This window comes from Brachionichthys hirsutus, chromosome 8 (assembly GCF_040956055.1).
Source record: "Brachionichthys hirsutus isolate HB-005 chromosome 8, CSIRO-AGI_Bhir_v1, whole genome shotgun sequence".
Classification (NCBI taxonomy): Eukaryota; Metazoa; Chordata; class Actinopteri; order Lophiiformes; family Brachionichthyidae; genus Brachionichthys; species Brachionichthys hirsutus.
The window spans coordinates 5,504,822-5,525,384 of record NC_090904.1 but is presented as its reverse complement, the minus strand read 5'-3'; the positions used below and the strand labels follow the sequence as shown (position 1 = coordinate 5,525,384).

At 40.6% G+C, this 20,563-nt stretch overlaps 1 protein-coding gene across 1 annotated transcript in view; it reads right to left on the bottom strand.

Moving 5' to 3' along the window:
- Positions 1-18,237, bottom strand: part of atg7 (ATG7 autophagy related 7 homolog (S. cerevisiae)) — a 37,205-nt gene extending 18,968 nt beyond the window's left edge. Inside the window, exons 1-16 of the mRNA XM_068742453.1 lie at positions 18,066-18,237; positions 17,788-17,842; positions 17,267-17,384; positions 17,083-17,160; positions 16,848-16,964; positions 16,131-16,277; positions 15,776-15,864; positions 14,452-14,573; positions 13,602-13,692; positions 12,823-12,967; positions 11,630-11,788; positions 9,964-10,158; positions 8,236-8,472; positions 7,515-7,630; positions 5,905-5,980; positions 3,077-3,157 (exon numbers count right to left, since the gene is read on the bottom strand). Of these exons, the coding sequence (XP_068598554.1) occupies positions 3,077-3,157; positions 5,905-5,980; positions 7,515-7,630; positions 8,236-8,472; positions 9,964-10,158; positions 11,630-11,788; positions 12,823-12,967; positions 13,602-13,692; positions 14,452-14,573; positions 15,776-15,864; positions 16,131-16,277; positions 16,848-16,964; positions 17,083-17,160; positions 17,267-17,384; positions 17,788-17,842; positions 18,066-18,237 (1,998 nt within the window). The remainder of the gene's footprint in view (positions 1-3,076; positions 3,158-5,904; positions 5,981-7,514; positions 7,631-8,235; positions 8,473-9,963; positions 10,159-11,629; positions 11,789-12,822; positions 12,968-13,601; positions 13,693-14,451; positions 14,574-15,775; positions 15,865-16,130; positions 16,278-16,847; positions 16,965-17,082; positions 17,161-17,266; positions 17,385-17,787; positions 17,843-18,065) is intronic.
- Between the last annotated feature and the right edge of the window lie 2,326 nt (positions 18,238-20,563).

Sequence of the window (20,563 nt, the reverse complement as noted above, 5' to 3'; positions counted from 1 at the left end):
CCTACGCTAAACACGGTCCATGAAAATTAACAGACACAGACAAACTGTTCTCCTGCCAGCATCACGCCATACCTCTGCGGTCTCGCTGACACACACACACACACACACACACACGTGTCTGCTGCCCTCTGGACTACCTTTTATTGTCTTGGCCACGCCTTTCATGGATGCCCACAGACCATCCTCTGCAGGTGTAGGGTTTCCTCTCCCTCAGACACCACCACACTGTGAATTAATACCTGTGTGTGTGTGCATGCATGTGTGTTTGCAGACTGGCGTCTAGTTTTGGAGCCAGACACACCACACACACAATACACACCGAAGTGTACCTTGATCATCTTTTCATCCTCCCTTTTATTTCCTTCCTTCTCTTGTATTTCTTTGATTCTGCACTGCTATCCAAGGGATCAGTTACACGAGACGCCAACGGCAAAAACCAACCGCTTATGACACAGACAGCAGCACGATGGCTGTGGTGATAACAGAAACTGTTATGCACAGGAAGCACGCATAAATAACTTACTAACAACAGCAGACTCTGAAAGCTCCAGCCCAATGGCAGACTTTTACTTCTCAGTGGTTCAGATTGTAATAAATTCCACGGGATTGAACAGTAAACAAAGCCTAATGAAAAATGAAACAAAATGAAATGAAAGTAATACGCATTATCAGGTTCAAAACGATGTTTAGATTTTAACATGCTGACAATAATAAAACCTACATTTTATATTATCTATTGGTAAGGGTGTAAACTTTCAGAATGAAGCACTGGCAAATGCGCACGGCGCGACGCATAATTATCAATGAAATTCTTTGGAGGTTTTTTATTTCTACTATAACGTGACACTACACACCAGTGTGAGTGAATAATTCCCGGTGACTGGTGGCTTTGAATTTCCCAGTTAACACACATGGTCAACATGACATTTACCAACACCATACTGACTCATTAAGTAACCACTCAGGCCTTATGGTACTCTGGAAAACGGGTGCTATTCCCAGACATAGAGCTAATAAAGTATGTGCAGTAAATGCTCATTGGTCGTGGTACAATGCATGGAGGATTGAGGAACAGCCCAATGGAAATAAAATACTGACTTTATTTATTCTACGAGTTATAATATTGAGAGAAATTGTGCCAAATGTGAAAATATATCTAAACTAGAAAAACACTGCCTTCTGTACGTTTCTGAGACCGATCAGAGTCGCGTAGAATTCTGATTACTCAATAGTTTGGCAATTTCAAACAGCAAAACAGATCTTTTATCATCATGACAATAGTTTGTCATACTAATTGTGAAGCTACGCTGTTGAGGCCAGTCCACTCAGAGGTTCTGCAGTGAAAAATAAACTAGAAAAGCACTGTCTATCTCCCGCTCCATGAAGCAGTCCCGTTCAAAGCGTTTCTCACACACTAAAACATTTTTGCCCATTTTTGCCGGAATATTACCACCAAAAATAAACTTTATGGAGGGAAAATGGCGTAGAGCGTGGACAGGCAGAACGCAGACACAGAAACTCACTTTTCCCATGTTTCTACACTATTACGGTGATTTTGGGTGCTTAGCAACCCTGAAATATAAGACAACAAAAGTTTAAAAAATATTTTACTCTTAATAATCATAGCATATTCTTTGAAGTGTTAGCGTAATAGTGGAACAGTGTGGAGATAAAGCCACGTAAGCTCTCTGGCGTGCAGTTTTACTGGCTTGTAGCCTCAGAAGTTAGGAAACTCGTGCACACACAAACGCACGCACACACACAAAATGAAAAAAAGACCAACTCTACAGGAACTGCTCCAGCCCAGACAGGGGCTGAATTGTTTTGTTTCCATAGTGAGCTGGCGCACACAGCTGACTGCGGCAGGAATACACACAGGCACAAACACACAGAAGACAAAGACAGACACACACACTACAGTGAATGCACTGATAGATGGACAGAGGGACACACAAACGGGCGAGAGACGGGGGGAGGGAGAGAAAGTAAGAGCACGGGAAGCAAGAGAAGTGAAATATTAGTTGGCTTTTAGAAAATAAAATAAAATAGGCAAATTTCAAAACAACAAGGGAAAATGTGCGTGGGTGAGACGAACGCAATCAAAACATTTTGACCAAATTCACCACATCACCTTCACCCCTGCATGAGCAGTGGATCGTCTTTCCTAAACCCGCGTTGTTCATTGTTCCCGACTACACGGGCTTGACTCGGCCTCTGTCGAACCGCATGAACCCTCCACACAGACCGAGTAATCTCATCAGTCAGAGGCAGAAACATGACACCTTAAAGATGGGGAGGAACTTCGTACTTTTTTTTCTGGTGGTACAGAACACCCCCTCTCCACAGCCTCTTGGTTTCTCCCTCTGTTCCGTCTGTGTCTTGTTCTATCTTCACGTGAAAGTGATAGATCAGGGGCTTTATGACCTCTTTGTAGTCACAAAGATAAAGAGCTAGCCAGCCCCCCACACTCATCCCAACACCCTTTTTTCAGCGCTGCACTTTCTTTCAATTGATTACATTAATCTAACCAATTGCATTGCTGGATGCTGCCGACTGCAGGGCCGCCTGGGCAAATGATTGGCTGCAGAACGATCACACAAAAGCAAAATGTGTCCTCGCTTCAGATATGTGGACCCTTCTATGGCCAATCTCTCGCTCTCACCCCCCCCCCCCCCCCCCCCACACACACACACACACACAGCTGTGGTGGGGAGCTGATTCCACTCATACGACAGTCACTGACATCAATAAGCAACTGCTGCCTGATTGTTACCATATGGTTTTCAGTGAGTGTGAGGCCTCAGTCCTTTTCTTTTTGAAAAAAGTTTAAACATGGATCCACTGACTTAATGTAGACTTGGGAGGCACCCCCCCCCCCCCCCCCCCGCCCCATTTCCGCTAAAGCTGCAAACTGTGCTTCAAAACAACATCACAGAATCTGATAAGCAAATGAAAATCCGCCGAGCTTCGTCTCTATTTCAATCTTTCTAGCACATTGGAGCCTGTTGTCTAAACATTGCCTCATTAGACTATTGGATTTGCGATGACACAATATGAACTCTGAAGTGTGACTTACAACAGGCGAGCAGGCTGTGCATTTGTCAAAGGCCAGACTGGCAGGGAGAACGTTGTCAAACCTCGAAAGGAAGCCTCGGATCTGCAGAAACAGGATCAATACATCAAGAAGCGTGACAGACAAGAGAAAAACTATGAATGTCTCTCTCTCTCTCTGCAGAGAGATACAAGGTGATGAAAATATGATCAATCTGAAAAATAGAAGTCTTGTAGTTTCATAAATGTTGTGTTTTCTGCAAAGAAAACTTTCAGTTATCATGAAGAGGAAAGAACGATACATTTAGGCTTTGGAAGGAAATGAATGTAATAGTAAACATTAAATCCCAGGGCTTGAATATTTGGAAGCAGTTGTACGGTCAGGTTTCTACAGTTTAACACAACGCTGTGCTGAGAGCGCCCTCTGGTGGCACAGAGGCTACAGATTTTTTTATCAGTGAAACATTGTTCTTCCTCTGAAGGTCATCTTGATTTATGATTACTTTAATTTTGACAAATTACCCCAAATAACGTTTAAAATCCCCTGGCCATATACAGACCAACACAACTATCACCAATATTTTCCTTTCATCACACCCTCCTGTGTTTTTAATAAAAGCTCGAGCCATTATCTGATGGTCCTCACACACCAGAACATAAAAGTACTTCCTTACTATTATCCAACCAACAATATGCGTCTGACAGTGGTGACCAATTACTGCATAATTGCACAGGAAGGGAACAGCGGTGGGACATTTGAGTGCTCCGTGATATCTTTATGCAATCCATTTTGAATGACTCTTCACGTGGCTAAATTTGCACTGCCTGATCACTTGCTGCTCATTTCAGTGAAAACCGTATGCGGACGGCTTTTCAAAGATAGGAATAAAAAGGGACAGAGGTAGTGAAGGACAGCCTGCAGTAACATGAATGTGTGAAGAAAATTGGCAGAGCAGACATGGATGAGTGAGTCACACAAAAGGGTGAGCGTGGGCAAGCGAGAGGAACTTCAGCAGCTCTGAATAAACCTGCACAGACAAAGATCCGTTTCTAGTCCAGGTGCCTACGCACGTGCCTCGGTCTGACGAGTCCTCGTACGTTTTTACTTTCTTGTCACCTCAGGATGTGTTACCATGAAACTAGGTGGAGGAATGGACATTATCCCATCAAAGGGAGCAATGGAGTAGAGCCGGATAGCGGGTGGGTGCAGGATTTATTTCACCGTCAGCAATTTAACTTAAAAGGTCACAGAGAGATTTGCATGAAACTCTGTCACAGTGAGGGGAACAGGTCGCCACAGCTTTGGGAACATCTGCCCGTAAGAACAAGAAACACATACTGTATATACGGTATATATATATGGAGGGTATATATATATATTCTATCTGAACTCCTTGAGGTACATTTGAGATTGGTGGCAGTCTTCCTCTGTTTGGACACTATCATTACGCCGGCTGACAAGTGGAGCAGGATGAGTCTCCAAGCAAACTGCATGATGGACAAGTAAAAAATAAAAAAATGTTTTGATCTGACTTGTCTGGTGTTAGGGACAAGAATAAAGTGTTACCATTTTGTTTCGTTTTCATGCAAAAAAAAAAGATTTTTCTCGTTCCTTAATGTTTATCATTATTTTGTTTTAAATTTAACCCCTTGACAAAAAAATAGACCCAGAGAAACAGCTTGTGTATGGATTTTAGAGAAGACTGAGGAAAACACTGCTTTGTGAGATTTGGGGATGGCGTTTGCAAAGGTTGAAAGAAATAAAATATGATGCAGTTTCTATAAACCACCACAATCTGTCGCTGTTGCACCAAAGAGAGAATTGACTGCATCTTGAGGATGCTGAACACCAGTAGAGAGACTACTGAATGAGAAGGTCATCCAGGCATAATATATGCAAAAGAAATGGAAGGAAGGAAGTATGCCTATTATTCATCCTTTGTGTAGTCATGGTCTCTCTCTCTCTCTCTCACACACACACACACACGCACACAAATAAATAATTTGCATGATGTTTTTCTCTGGATCATTTGCTTCAAATGCTTTGAGCAGCAGACGTGTGAAGCAAATGGCAAATACTCAGATTCGCACAGTGATGAATGTTGATGCGATGCAAATCTACATGGTGACACATTTCAGTATGACAGTAAAAGTAAGCACAGCTTGAAAAGATGCAGATCATCTTGTCTTCTATCTGGTCACCTCCGAGCCTGGGAGGTGTGTATTATGCTTCCTAATTTCCCTCTACACCACCAAGCATTCTGGGAAATATATATATATATATTAATTTAGTATAAATACATGCTTTTTATTAACTAAGGATGATTTTTGACATTTCTATTTTGCCTGTGTAAATTACCACAGAAATCAGGAGAAAGCACCACATTACTGATCTCATGTGATTATTTTTATGATCTAATTATAATTCAAAAGATTACAGAAAGAAAATACAAGTAGGAATGTGTTGAAGTAATTCGCCTCCTATCTTCATAAAGAGTTTTATGGAGTTTTACTGCTTTGACCTTTGAAATATGAAAACCTTTTTATACATAATGATGGAAATTTACATCCTGTTATTTGGACATTTTTCCACTGCTTATTTCTACTTTACATCCAAATTTCAAAAGGAGAGAGTACAATACATTTGCTTTTCTTCTACCTTCTCCAGGTACTCTGTCCTGAGAAAACAGTCTATTTCCATAGCAACTGCATCAATAGAACAGAGGGAAGCTCAGAATTTTCACCAAGGATAAGGAGCGATGGCCCACATTCATACACTGCAGGATGAAAGTGAAGTTCATGTGCAAACAGCATTCTCAGTAAAAAGAGTGGATCCTTTTGAGTGGCTCTGACCTGATGTGGCACTAGGCCCAGAGAGGTGGGAGGTTCATTCATCCTGTCATCACTGCTGCTCGCCACTGCATAGCCCCTGATGAGGAAGGAAGAAAAGGAGGGAATTATATACACGATTGTGTCAGCCATTTCCTGTCGTCAAAAGCCTTGATGCATGCCAAGTCATTTTCTTTCAGCATACAGAATCTTAATAAGATATTAAGGTTGCTTTTCCTAGAGGAGACCTCTTGTTTACCAGTAAATCTACCCAGGTTTAAAAGATTTGACTCTCTCTTGATAACAAAAATAGAAATAGCGGCCAATCTGAGCTCAGAGCGATTCTGCAAAGTAAAAAGTCTTAGTCAATCCCCTGCAAAATTAATTCTTGATAGTTTTAAAGCCTATACAGAAATCAAAGGGGAAAAATAGAGATCATGCTGTAAGGGAACAAGGAGTTGTGTAATGATAGGAGCTATAGCTCTTATGTAAAAACTCTCCTCGTCTTTCCTTTCTAAGCTTTTCATCCAGGAGAGACAGAAGAGTTCTTCAATAGATTATAATGTCTTAACATGTGGTGAAAGTGTCTTATCAAGCCTAGCAAAGCACCACTTCAGTAAGACTTTCATCAAAACCAGCACACACATTTCTCACACACTGAACAGGGATTAGTGTTTTAAAAGATAAAGTACTGGCCCTCAGGCCTGCCGCTCTCACCTCTCCTATCCCAGAATGCATTGCTCCTCACTTGCCTGCTGTCTTTGGCAGGTATGAGCATATACCTCTCTCCTTGCTCTCCACACTGCGGCCTACAAGCTGCCCCTCTGACACCATCCATGCTTCTGTCTTTTCGACTGTTCTTACTCCTGAGCTCAGGGCGTGTTCCAGCTCCTCTTAAACAAGCAGTGGTAGAACTGCTTATTCAAGAGAGAAATCCCCCCCAAGCAGCTCATCCCCCTCATCATTGGATTTACACCATCCACATGGTGATCTGGATCATCATTAAAAGGTTAAAAGATTTTTGAATCAGTAAATGGGGTTTCCAATGTTAAAATGTAAAATAAAGTCCTGACCTCATACTGGATCCAATCAAGATGAAATTCGGTGGTGAGATAGAGGCCCCCACCCTACATGACTGTGTCAATTTCCATAAGCATCGGTCAATAATCAACAGAGATATTGAAGAACACATTTTGAAGCTCCATTGACTACAATGTTAACGAACATTTCAAATTGATCCATAATCCAGGATCTCATCTGGATTATCACCAAATTTTAATCACCTGTTGCTGGTATCATTCCCAACATTTCCTGAAAATGTCATCAAGATCCATCCAGAACCTTGTGAGGCATCCTGCTAACAGTCAAACAGACAGGCAGACAGACAGACCGACCGACGCTGGTGATCACGTAACCCCTGCCTCGGTGGAGGTAAGTATCACAGTCACACTGAGCTCAGAGTAGTTTATTCACAATGCTGCAAAATGAATCCTTTAGTGATAATTGTCTGAAGCCCATGATTGTGCATGTGAACAATGGCATACGGACCTGAAAAGGGATGAAAAGCTGGACATGAGGTGAAACGGAAGTACGAATATAAGAGACACATAACACTTGTACGTAAGTCTGCTTACCCTTCACTGTGCTGCAGAATGGACACCATCATCTCCACAGCGAGGGCTCCAGCGATCATAGCCAGCCCCGGTCTACTAACTGTGCACTGCTGATCCAGAGTGCGATCCTTCGTTGACTATAAATGTTTTTAAAAAAGGAACACAGAATTATCACTTTTGGCTTTAAAATAAATCGGGTTACATTGCTGATCTTTCGTGGCTGCGTATTACACCCTGGATCAAAGTACATTACAGAGACATTGCATGGTGTCATTATAACAGCTGATGAACTGAACTGCAGTGGTTTTATTTTACAACTTTCTGTTCATTCATTCAGCAAAACTGAGTGGAACGGATGAGATTGTGATCATTATTCCAGTCTGTAATTCGCGCTGGTGGCGGATGGTATTTCGACTGCCGTTTTGAAAAGCTGCTGAAAAGTTACATTATACTTTACTGAACATGGACACCCAATAGGCCTGACCAAGGCCGATGTGGAAAAACTCCTACCAGTGATCAACAACAGTCTGAATGGCTTCATAAGGAAAATCCCCAGATACATTTCTTTGATGTAAATAATTATGAATCATTTCAGCTTTAAACATTTGATATTAAAAACCATATAACTATATAAAAAGAAATCGGCTTTGTTTCTATTCTTAAATGTTTCTCTTCTTACATAAATGTTTGTTCTTGATTCATTTTGTGGGTTAATGAGCTGGGTGAATGTTAGTTTTCTCACATCTCCTGGTGCCACAACATCATTGCAAAAATAGCAGCCCAGCTTGTGCCCCGGGATGTTGGAGAAGAGAGATGCTCCTGGGATCGAGCCGGCCGGTGTCAGTGAGGAGGAGGAGGAGGAGGAACCTGAAGAAGGAGAGTCCAGCTCTGCAGAGGCACTTTGACTGGTGGAAGGTTTCTTCAGGCCATGGCGCATCACAACAAATGTGTCAAATCCTAGAGCAGCGTTCACCACAAGCTAAAGAGCAAAGGGCAATGATTATGGGAAATCGTGATCATAAAAAGGCTTTAACAAACAGCAGGACATTTGAAGGAAATCAAATGAACCGAATGGGTTGAATGATTTCAAAGGGAAATGGCATTAAGCATCAACGGGCTCTTTACAAAGCTGAAAGCCTTTGGACTCATGAAAGTAAAGGAAATAAATTGTAAAGCCAATCTGTGGTGAAGTCATAAACAGCAGGAATGGACAAACAACATAATAAGCACCCAAAGAACATTTTAACCAGAATGTTAGAAAAATGGTGTCGCATCAGTGATACTCCTGCAGGCCCTACAAGCTCCTGAAACAGCATGCAGTTGTGAGATATGCCAAGAAACACAGAATTCAATATGTTGAACAAAATAAAGGTAAAAACAGAAATTGCTATTGAGGAATTTCATTTTCCTGGAACAGAAATCAAACAACCCAAATTTGAAGTTCCAGCTCAGAGGAAAAACAAGAACAGGGCTAAAAATGTGTAAATGCCCGGTGTCCAACCAGACCAATCATCTGTTGAAATCGGTTCCTTTCATCAATATTAGCACCTCCATTAAAATCCTCGGAATACTTTACAGAAAATATTTTTCTGTGTTAATAATAATAATAATGGATTTTATTTATAATGCACTTTACATTCAGGAGAATCTCAAAGTGCTACAGAAAAAAAAAGAAAAATTAAAACATTAACTAAGAACATCAACACCACAAAAACAAAACTTCTAAAAACATGAAAGCATATAAAAACCAGTGCAGCTACATAAATGCTTTGCGGAAGAGGTAAGTTTTAAGTCCTCTCTTAAAAGAGTCAACTGACTGTGGTGCTCTTCGGTGGACAGGGAGGGTGTTTCACAATGTAGGGGCGACCGAGCAGAAAGCATTGTTATTGCATTTACTAGTATAAACATGAGCGTGAAGTTGAATAAAAGATTAAAACTAGATAATTTAGAATATAATGAAATCTTTTTCAAATATGCGACAACTTATTTCTTCCATTTAGGGTCAGACATTTTTATTTATTTTGGGATGGCAGTGCAGTATAAATTGTATAAAATATATCCTAACTGCTATATAAAAGAAGATAAAAATAAAAAAAGCCCTGAGTTTTCAAGTCCTAAATGTGCTTTCTGCCAATTTCTTGACAAGCTACTATCACAGTGGCAAACTGCATTTTAATGATATACTGCACATTATAGCCATTATAGCTTATAAAACAATTTGTAATAAAAGATCTGAGCAGAAAACAATGTAAAACTCAATGCAACAACAATTCCAAATGTAAAACTCCAAATATAAAATCTCAAAAGGTACTACCGGTACTGGTTTGTCTGCTGATGCCTTCATATCAGGTTCAAGCTGCTTTACCAATTTGCTATTGCACCTTTGTTTAAAATATACTGATGAAGGTAAAGATAGATGGATGGATGGAAGGACAGCAACAGGCATTGTACATACAGCACTGCTTCTTACCTTCCTCTTGCTGGCAGCTATCACTGTGGGAAGCCAGCGGCTCTCTCTGGTATCCATTAGCAAGAAGACCACATCGTGTTCTGAAATGAGCTTCTCCAGCTGCTCGACGTCCCTCTGGGCCTGGGACAGAGTGGCCTGAGAGAAATTCACTGGGTGGCCAGGCATGGGGATGCTCATATTATAACCCTCAGCATTCTGCAGCAGGAGACAGAAAAAGAGGCAGCAAATCACCAAAGAGACACTGGTGACCAAAAAAACCAGCTTTTTATTTACCCTACTGATCTGACAATGATTATATGGTTTTAATTTTGTGTAATAATTTGCAAGCAAATAAAATGGCATTACCGATGGCCATGATGTAAAGCATAATGTACATTTGCTTTGCCTGTAGATGGTGACATGTTCCTTAATGAAGGGACCATGCAGACTCATTTTGCCCTATTTTTCCAAGACCCACAGAATATTGTGTACTGTGACTATGCCAACAGCAAACCCACCAAATAGAAATTTAAAGTCACTTCTTTCATTTTCCGTTCTTGAGCTATTGGCCGCTGAAGAGAGGCATAATTCAATTCCAAACCTAATTGACGTCTTGAGACTGTGAATGTTCGGATTCAGATTGACGTCTTTAGATGTCAATGGCATCGATTTAATTAAGTCTAAAGGATTGGGCACCATGGGGATATGAAAAATGCATCGTCCTAATGATTATTTAAACAAGCATGGGAGCTGACATGTCTAATATGTCACTGACTTTGCAGACACCAACCAGTAGCACAGACGCGAGCCCGTGCATTGATTGGCTTGTGTTATTTGCAGGATAGCGTAGCACACACATGCACTGACAGTGTCTGCAGTGTGTTCTAGGTAGGTGTAAGTAACACAAATTCTACTGCTCTGGCCTCCATAACTCAAACTTTAAATGTCACGTTGGAAAGTCAGTTACACTGTTTTGAGGTGCTTAAAAATGCTAATATGAATAAACAAGCATGATCCGGATCAACATTAATATGCATTTCAGTCTATGTGTTTCTGAGGGGCTTAATAAATGATGGGTTTGCTTCTCCACACTAAAACAGAGACCTGCTGTGAGCTTTTAACTGATTTTTCATTTAGCAATAAAGCAAATATCCCCCCCCCCCCCCCCAAGAGAATTCACTGATTAATTAATTAAAGTGATCCATCATCATTCGTCCCTTCTTAATGAACTAGAAATAAGATGCCTCATTTTCTGCATGGTTTGGTGTTCACATCCCAAATATGACTAAGCATGCAGGAACATGATTATAAAGCTAGCATAAACCAAATTCAGATGAGTGTCAGGTCAGTCCATTATACAGCAAGGACAGGTTACACGGAGGTAAAAAATCATCCATCCATCCATCTAGAGGCGCGATTCACCCCGGAGGAGATGCCAGCAATGCAGAACGGTAAAAAATCAACGAAAACAGAACATGAACAAAAAGCAAGACAGATTCCAAGTGATGATGTGAAGAGTTGCAGAAGCGTCGTTACCATGTCCCATGTTATTCTATTACTGAGGCAGTGTAGTTAGCGATGGCATGCAAAAGAGATTCTCGTTCTAATACATGCTGCCCATCATATTTTTACCAGGAGACACATTCCACGCATGTGCACCCATGATTATTCGGCTTTTGAGACTCACCACACCAGGGAAGATTTTGGTGAGTCTATCGACAGCTGCCGTGGCCTTGGACTTCCCTCCTCCAAGACAGTCCTCAAATTCATAGAGGGGCTGTCGAACTGGGTTGGAGTATGAGATCTTTGCATTGTCAACAAATGTGATGCGTCTCACTCCCCATCCCTGAAGAACAAAGGAGAAACGTTAATTTAGTTGCATTGTTTTGAAAAAAGGAGCCACTATCTATTGATGCAAGCAACGTTCAAACAACTTCAGAATAAGCGGCGGTGTCTTAACCCCCCGGTTATCCTTAAATATTACGGACACATTTTAACCTTGGGGTCAAACTGACACCAGGGATATTTGCCTCCAGAAAATTATTTGCAGAAAATTGTTGACCAAGTTTTTGTGTCGGGGAATTTGTCTAATTTGATGAATTAATAAATAACTCCTTGATAACCTGTCCTTCCACATCACCACCAGGACAAATGTTTGATTTATTTAATAATTAGAAATAATTTATCTTGAAAAGAAAAACATATCAAAACTTATGACGTTCAAGTCTTAAAATCCTGAAAGACAAGTTGATCAAATATGACAGACTGGGCCATTAAGGGTTAAATTGGTACATTATACTGGACAACATCCTAGAAGCCGCTTTTAACTAAGACACTCTATAATAACTTGGTCAAAATATGCACAATCTCCACTATCTATACAGACGCATCTAAAAGATAAATATGCCGAATTTGAGCAAAAATGCTAATTTACAACCGCAGTCCCTAGGCAGGTTACAGAAAGACACAACAAGACATAAGAAAGAACAAGAGTTTACAATAAAAACACAGCGCAGTACAGTACATTACTAAAAGGTTTAGAGCAAAAGGTTAGATTCATTCATTCATTTTCCTAACCGCTTTGTCCATCACCGGGTCGGGTGGAGCTTATCCCAGCAGTCAACGGGCGACAGGTGGGGTACACCCTGGAGAAGCCTCCAGTTCACCGCAGAGCCACACACAGACAGAAACAATCACACACACTCACGGCCAATTCACCTAATTTGCACGTTTTTAGTGAGAGGAAGCTGGAGAACCCGGAGAGAACACATGCAGACGCGTAAATGCAAATCTTTAAAAAGCTCAATAGCAATTAATCATTGCTAAAGGAACTCTAAAACACTGTCAGGTTCTATTTGTAGATCATCAACGTGTTCTTACCATGAGAGTCCGAGCTACATTGCAGCCCAGAGTCCCAGCTCCTAGCAGGAGACACTTTGTGCTGACCACCTTGTCCAAGTCCAAGGAAGGAACCAGCCTCCACCTCATCAGCTTCAAGTTCAGGTCCACCGATGACTCTGCAAGCCTGAAAGAGGAGATAAACAAAGACAATCTTTGTTCACAAAGGTGATGCTCTGTTTTATACGAGTCAAAGCAACAGAAAAGGCATTCATAACTGAAGTGAAGTTCACAAAATATTTGTTTCCACTGTGGAATGGACACAACTGGGGGGCTGTTTTGAGTTCTCTGAGCTCTCCTCGTAAAGAGACAGTAAAAAAAAAAGAGAGAGCCTCAAAACTACAAGGATGAGACACGATGTAAACAAGACAGCTAGCAGAAGACTCATAACAGGATTGTGAATTATCTTGAGCTAAAAGTCACTGAAATCGATTCCACCATCCAGTTTTTTATCTGCTGCGTTGATCAACACAAGCCAAGTGTCATCCAGTTTATTATATTTTGAGAGTCAGCGATATCTAAAACTGATACCCGCAGAAAACTGCAAGTCACACCAAAAACACTTTTGATAGATAGAATTTACCGGATGGAAGGGAAAACATGTGTTTCTGTTTACAATGAACCGTCCATTTGATGTAAAATAACAAAAACACCGTCGCTGGAACTAATCATCTGTTTCCACTGAATATTGCTGAAGAGATTATTGTTTCCATTATTACTCTCAGTTTTACATATTAACATGTTTATATTGTATTTATTACCGTTTAGGGTCCATGCATTCACTGAGGTTGACCATCCTGGGCCCCATGGCCCCCTTAACGTTCTTCTCCCAACCCACACTCTTTGGACATGCTGCAAAACAAAAGATGAAAATAAACACACATTGCCCATTAGGTGTAAAATACCATTTTACAGAGAACATTGCAGCACTTAATGCATATAATTAAGCCGTTAAATAACTTCAGTTACATTAAGGCAGTAGTGGGAAGTAGTTACGTACTCAAAGACAACACGAGCGTTAGTCAGACACAATAAAGACTATCTCACCTCTCCGAGAGGTAACAAATGTTTAGCTGTGACCAAAACTGAGCTTGCTGTATTAGAAATGTTGGACTGAGATAGAAAAAATGTATCCTTTAAAAACAATTCCCTCTATGGGCATGAACTATCAAACAGAAAAGCTGAGTCATTTCTTGTTGCCAGAGTGGAATCACTGTGAATTAATTAAAACCCGAAATGCAGATGAAGAAAGCCATCTCACAGAACTCCCACACTACCCCACCCCTCCCCTGGATCAACAGATAAAGGAATAATGAAGAAGTGTAGCATTGGTGGAAAGTAAACTACATTTAACTGAAACATTAACTCCAAGAATCCTAACATGCGAACACACATATATGTGAAAATCACAGTAAATATGCCTGACAACGCCACGACTGCACAATCTCCGGAGAAGCAGCTGTGCAACAGAACAAAATGAGTGAGGGAAGTTGCCAAACTGAAGAAATGAGTGATGGGATGACAAAATGTATGTCCTATATGGGAGTCTTCTGTGTGAGGGTGGCTGGAAACACACACCTTTGTCAACATGCATGAAGGAATCTGAGTTACCTGTAGTGCAGGGAATCTTGGGTAGCTTGATGTGGAAGACAAGACTATGCTGAATGGAACGGCTTCCCTGTAGCGTCCTGTCTCTGAAACATAGCACTTCCACCGTGTCCAGCTTTGAGCCCCTGATACACAGAAATGAAGGAAATGCAAAAGTCAAGCCATTAAAAATAACACGCATATCACGCAACGACGACCACTTAGAAACAATTACGGTAAGTATACACTGCATATATATATATTTTTTTAAATCTCACTTTACATGGCAAATGTACTGCATTTATACAGTATTCCTTCATGCTCAATGGACCTCAGAAAACCCATTGACCCTCGTTCAAATAACAGATTTCATGGATTTCCCTGTAAAGCATTAACCCACTAATCAGAAACAGTTCAGCGCTTCTAATCCACCACACCCCAAGAAATGTCTACGCTTAGCAATTCACATTTACAAATCACACTCAAGAAGTTACAGCATTTCATCTAAAAGTGAAATATAAGAGGGAGAAACAGTACCGAACGTAAAAGAGTACTCGCAGTAATGTGATTAAGACATACACACATAGCGACACATCTCTCCACATATGGTTCTAACATACTGCTGTCAGATATTACACAATAGAACTCCAGTGAGACCAATAAGTGTGTGAGACATAATTTCTATGTTGTAATTCTATCTTTATTCATCTAAAGCCAGTATCGACAGTTTATGTACTAGAACACGGAGAGAAAGTGAAGTGAGTCACAGGATTGATGTGGTTCGTATTGGACAAAAGCTGCCCCTGAATAAGCCTGAAGGCTACACTCTCCTTTGGTGTGTGCTACTGGTAAACCAAGCCAGTAGCCAGAAGCCAAAAAGGCCTATGTGTCCTGGTATCACAGTGTGCTACTGCGAAACTGGGCTTGATGGGGCAAACTTCCAGCTTCATCGTTCTCTTTGACTCATCAGGTGAACAAACATTCACTCAGAACCTGGCATAAAAAACCTCTTTAATAAAAACCTCGTGTTTATGCTTCCAGACACAGAGCAACCGCCTACTGGATTTGTAAGCCAAAACAAAACAGACCTGCTCGGACGTCATCCAGAAAGATGAGTCCTCCATCCATCCATTTGCCACCCACCCAAACATTATTGACTCAGGATTTATCAGGTGGATGGATGGCTGTTTCATTCCAAACACTCTCTGTGTGCGTGGACCGTGTGTGACTACAGGAAATAGATTAAGAAGAGATTTCCTGTCTTCTTTGGCTTTGTGCCGACATAAACAGTAAAAGTGTAAGATGAAGAACAGTCATGGTGGCATTCATAAATAGATGCATTGCTCACCACTGCTTAGCTAAGAGCACCAGGAGGTTTCTCATAGGCCAGCCTGGATGCTGAGACAAGGTACATGGATCATAGACTCCCACAGTAACCTAGAAAAAAACAAACAAGGTCTGTTTAACAAACTGTGTGTATCAGAGAGAGAGCGCGAGAGAGAGAGAGTCAGTAAATATAAGGAGCTGTCTGCTGTAGCTCATATTTCCAGGTATAAAAATATTTATAGAGTATAGTCTTGAAAAACATAATTGGATGGTCAGGATGAGCCATAAAAAGTACTTTATTTGAACATAACTGCATTTCTTTCTGTTTCTATGAAGATGGAAAATATTGGATGAAACCCTTCAAACCCAAGTCGTACCTTTTCAGCGCCAGTGAAGAATGCATCCCAGTCCTCCAACGGTGCCATCTGAACAGTGTCCTCTGTGTACTTCATTAAGAAGTAAGGAACTGCAGTGATCCTCCTTTTGATGCACAAATCATCATAGCCCTGCTGCAAGGCTGCAATCTGACACAGAAATAATCTGATTACAATAGTAACTAGAACAGCACTCAGAGAGCGCAGACCTCTGCCAAGCAGCTCATTCCCCTCAAAATTGGATTTACACAGTGATCTGGACCATCATCATCAAAAGGTTAGAAAAACATTTTTTGGTGTCTTTATACACCAACGATGAAAAGTAAAAGTGAATCGGAATTGATTTTAACTGATTTCTGAATCCTGAATTCTGAAATGGAGTTTTGAAAGCACCTAAACTAGCGAAACCTAAAGTCTTGTGTTGTTTTGTTTGCTGAAAACCTGGAGATTATGTTTATTTATGTAATACAAAGACTGATCTGTCATTGGGGATGTAAATGAAAAAATGCGCATGTGAAGAAAGACAAAAGAAGGAGAGATGGGGACTGATGATTTGAGGATGGAACTGCCAGGGAACGGCGCTAGAGGACGACCTTGGAGAAGATGCATGGACAAAGTGAGGGAGGACATGAGAGTGGCTGGTGTTGGGGAGGACGACACGGCAAAGTGGAGAACGTTGGCTCTCACGGGATGAGCCGAAAGAAGAAGAAGAAGAAGAACCTGTTTTGCTGAGAAGACCTGATCGAGGACAGAAGGCTCTCGGACAATCTTAATTCCCTCTGAGAAACACAGAGCAGGGAAGCAGAACCAGTAGTAGAAATGGTACTTCTTCAAATCCTGAAAAAGATTGGTCAGAAAATTTTAATTAAAAAAAAAATATATATATATAAAAATAGAAGCATACAGTCAATAATACACAAAACTATCATGATTACAAGACACTGTTTATACGCACAGCAAAGGTCAGCAGAATGAATCTGCAGAGAATGGACGGGTCCTTCAATGCAGTCCCAGAACAAACAGCATCCCAAATCTGAACAGCAGAGAGGAAAGGTTTGATTCGTCAACCTGTTGGCCTGACACACTCTGTCTGAGTGTTTGTGTGTGCGTGACAGAAAATCCCCACTATCATCTTTTACCTCCATGGTCTCTTTCTCCAGAAGAGCCTTTTTATCTATGGTCTTAAAGGCATCCAGCGTATTGGTGTTATACAATGTTCCACCAGATCGACAGCAATGAGCCGGAGTCGGCCCATCCCTGACAGGAAGAGCACATCACGGTTTTGCATAAACGACATTAATGCAAACCGTATATTGTGATTTTACTGGTGTGCAATGTGCTGAAATTCATACATGTGAATAAAGAAATGTTTCAATTCAAAACTGATTTGTATCACACATTTCAAAGGCCTTCATTAAACCATAACAATAAAAGATTCATACAATTTCTAAGAATACCGTATCCACCACCGCATCCTGACTTCGACGTGTTTGAACACATTTTGATAACTGCTATGGTAAATTCGTAATTTGTTACGAAAACGTAGCCTTTTTGTCCACCTTTAATTTGCACATAGAAAAATCCAACAACACTTTATTTATAATCTTTTTCACTGCATTGTGGAAAGTAACAAGAAAGGAACATGTCCCATCATACTTACTCTTCAAATGCACTGAACTCCAGTGTAAGGCGAGTGGGCAAACCGAGAGGGTCGCCTACAAGACAGAAGAGTGAATCGAGTGGCAGCAAGTTTTTAAAATTGTCGTTGAACATATAATAATCTAGATAAAGCTGTTTTCACGTGTAATATTACACCACAAAATAAACATTTGAATACATACTGCCCCACAATAATTACGCAGTAAGACTTAACAACACATTCAAAAGCAAACAGGAAAATGTCACATTTTGCCTTTACCGTCTCATTTTACAACTAACCATTGTAGTAATGTCCTTTGATAGATTTGGGGCTTTCATCCAACCTGTAGTCATTGAGTTTCTTCTGAGTAAGCTGGTGCCAGAAACCTGCCTCCAAAGCGCTGCTGAAGGGAGCAAACTGCAGCTTGAAGTCTGCAGTGGATGACGTTGCTTCACGGGAGTCTGATGCCATTACGACTTCATGAACATCCTGCAGAGGCAAATGGTTTAATCTGTACTCTTCAATAATAATCATTTAGATAACCACTTCTTAGATTATTAGCTGTTATGGTTGTCAAATGTAGTCCAGAAACACTTTAATACACTTTCAACACCATGTATATAAAAAGGAACACTATCTATATTCGATAGGTCACTTCAATCAGATTAAAGTTATTTCATAATAACTTTTATAAAGTTATGTGTTGGTACTCAGTGACATTTTCTGTAGTTGCACTGTGTGCAGATACCGATTAGGGCTAAAAACGAGTCTTTTATGTTGTAAAGTCCATATAAGGCTGTAATAAATAGACACCTTTAAGGTTTATAATAATTTAACTTGTGAGAAAATATTTATTGTGACATTTCTCAGAATAACTTACAAATCAATTCCATATAATATATACACATCATGCAATAATAGATGTTATCTGCGCATCAAATTGCAAGGTCACCTGGTAAAATCTGACACTGCTAATATTTTCTTTAATTGATTAATTTATGTGCGTATTCTGCTGTTAATATTAAGTAGAAATACAATGCGTCGAGTATCACCTGGATTTCAATCATTCCGCAGGAGCAGAAATGTTTCACCCTTTCACCCAGACACCGAACATTCGGCACTTAACACACGTAATAAGTATTCCGTTTCAATTAAGGCTAACGCTGAAATTCCCCTTTCAATGTTGTTGTTTCTGGACACATCTTGATAGTGAAAACAGAAGCCGGTGATTCAAATTCCTCTGGCGTTATTGTTGTTGTTCTTTCTAACACGACGACAATCGACAATGGCAATTTAACACAACACTATAACTTCACGCCAGACGAACTGCGGTAAAGTTAAACAATGTAGACACAAGTTGATAATTCACAATAACAAGCTGAGCTGCACGGACTCACCAGAATCTTTACTTCCGGGTTGGTGGATCATGTGATCACGGGACTTACTAAAGCGACGCAGTATGGGTGCGTAGCCCGCAAGCTAGCCTGACTGCACGGAAGTAGCTCTGCGGCTGCGCTCTATTGTATATTTATTATTGAGTAGACTATAAATAGCCAAAATATAATAACGAAACCAGAAGCGACGAAGCACGAGAAAACTGACAAAACCGTATACGCGGCGTTTCTTTTCATGTCGGAGTGAACAGCTGCTGCAGCTGATTTGCCCGCGCGCCACCAGGAAGTAGTCTTACTTTGCGTTGTGTTACACCTGTGCCACGCTTAAATTTGTTAATGAAAAAGGAAAAGGAAAGTAATTCAGCAGGAATAAATATTTAGGTATCGGAAAGTCGCGTTTCCACCTGAGTCGCCAGTGATAGCTGATACCTGATAGCTCTGTCGAAAATTTAAATACCAGAATGTGACGACAAATAATGGACCGCCCCATGTAAAAAAAAAAAAAAAAACAACACACACACACAAGGCATCAAGTTACAAACGCTTGTTCAGCCATATACTGTATGGTGATTGTTAGATGGGCCCATAGTAGGGTGACAAATAAGATTTCATTGTGTATGTGTGCCACACACACACATATATATATATATGAAAAATAAAGAACTCTTTATTTTTCTTCTAGAACGTGCCTGTAGCTAAAATCTATTCTCATAGAAATACATTTTCAGCAACATCAGACCATTGAGTTGCCATGCACATGCCGCGACCGTCGTCAAAGTGGATTGGAATTTACAGATATAAGCATTGTTTAAATATGGCTCTTGTTATTTTGCCTACAAGCAGAGCATGGCAGGTTTAATCTTTAAACGTCCTGTGAAGACATGACTGTTATCGCACACGTGGTTCCTCTGCTTTTCCCCATCGCAACATCCACTACCATCTGATTTGTTTGATTTGACTAAGAAGTGACTCATAAACCCGTCTGCCTTCACTGGACACAAGAGACTGTGTGTTCCTTCATCTAGTTTTTTTGAAGTCATGGAAGTTTAATATACAATATAATATATATTAAAAGAGAGAAGGGGGGGGGGGGGGGGTTGGTATGTTCTCCCCGTGTCTGTGGGTTCTTTCCGTGTTCTCCGGCTTCCTGTCTCTCTCTCTCTCTCTGACAAACACAAGCAATCACATTCATATTCCATTAATTTATTCAAACAGTGTTTGTGACATAAATATATCATTACTGTTTTTGGCATATAAAAAAATAACACCAAGGATTGTATATTCGGACTCATGTGTGGGCCTGAGTGTAAACTTTGTCACCTTCTTCATGCCTCCTCTCCTCCCTCTGTCTATTTGGTTCTCCTATTTTTCTGTCAACCAAAGGCCAGCACTACACAATCCAA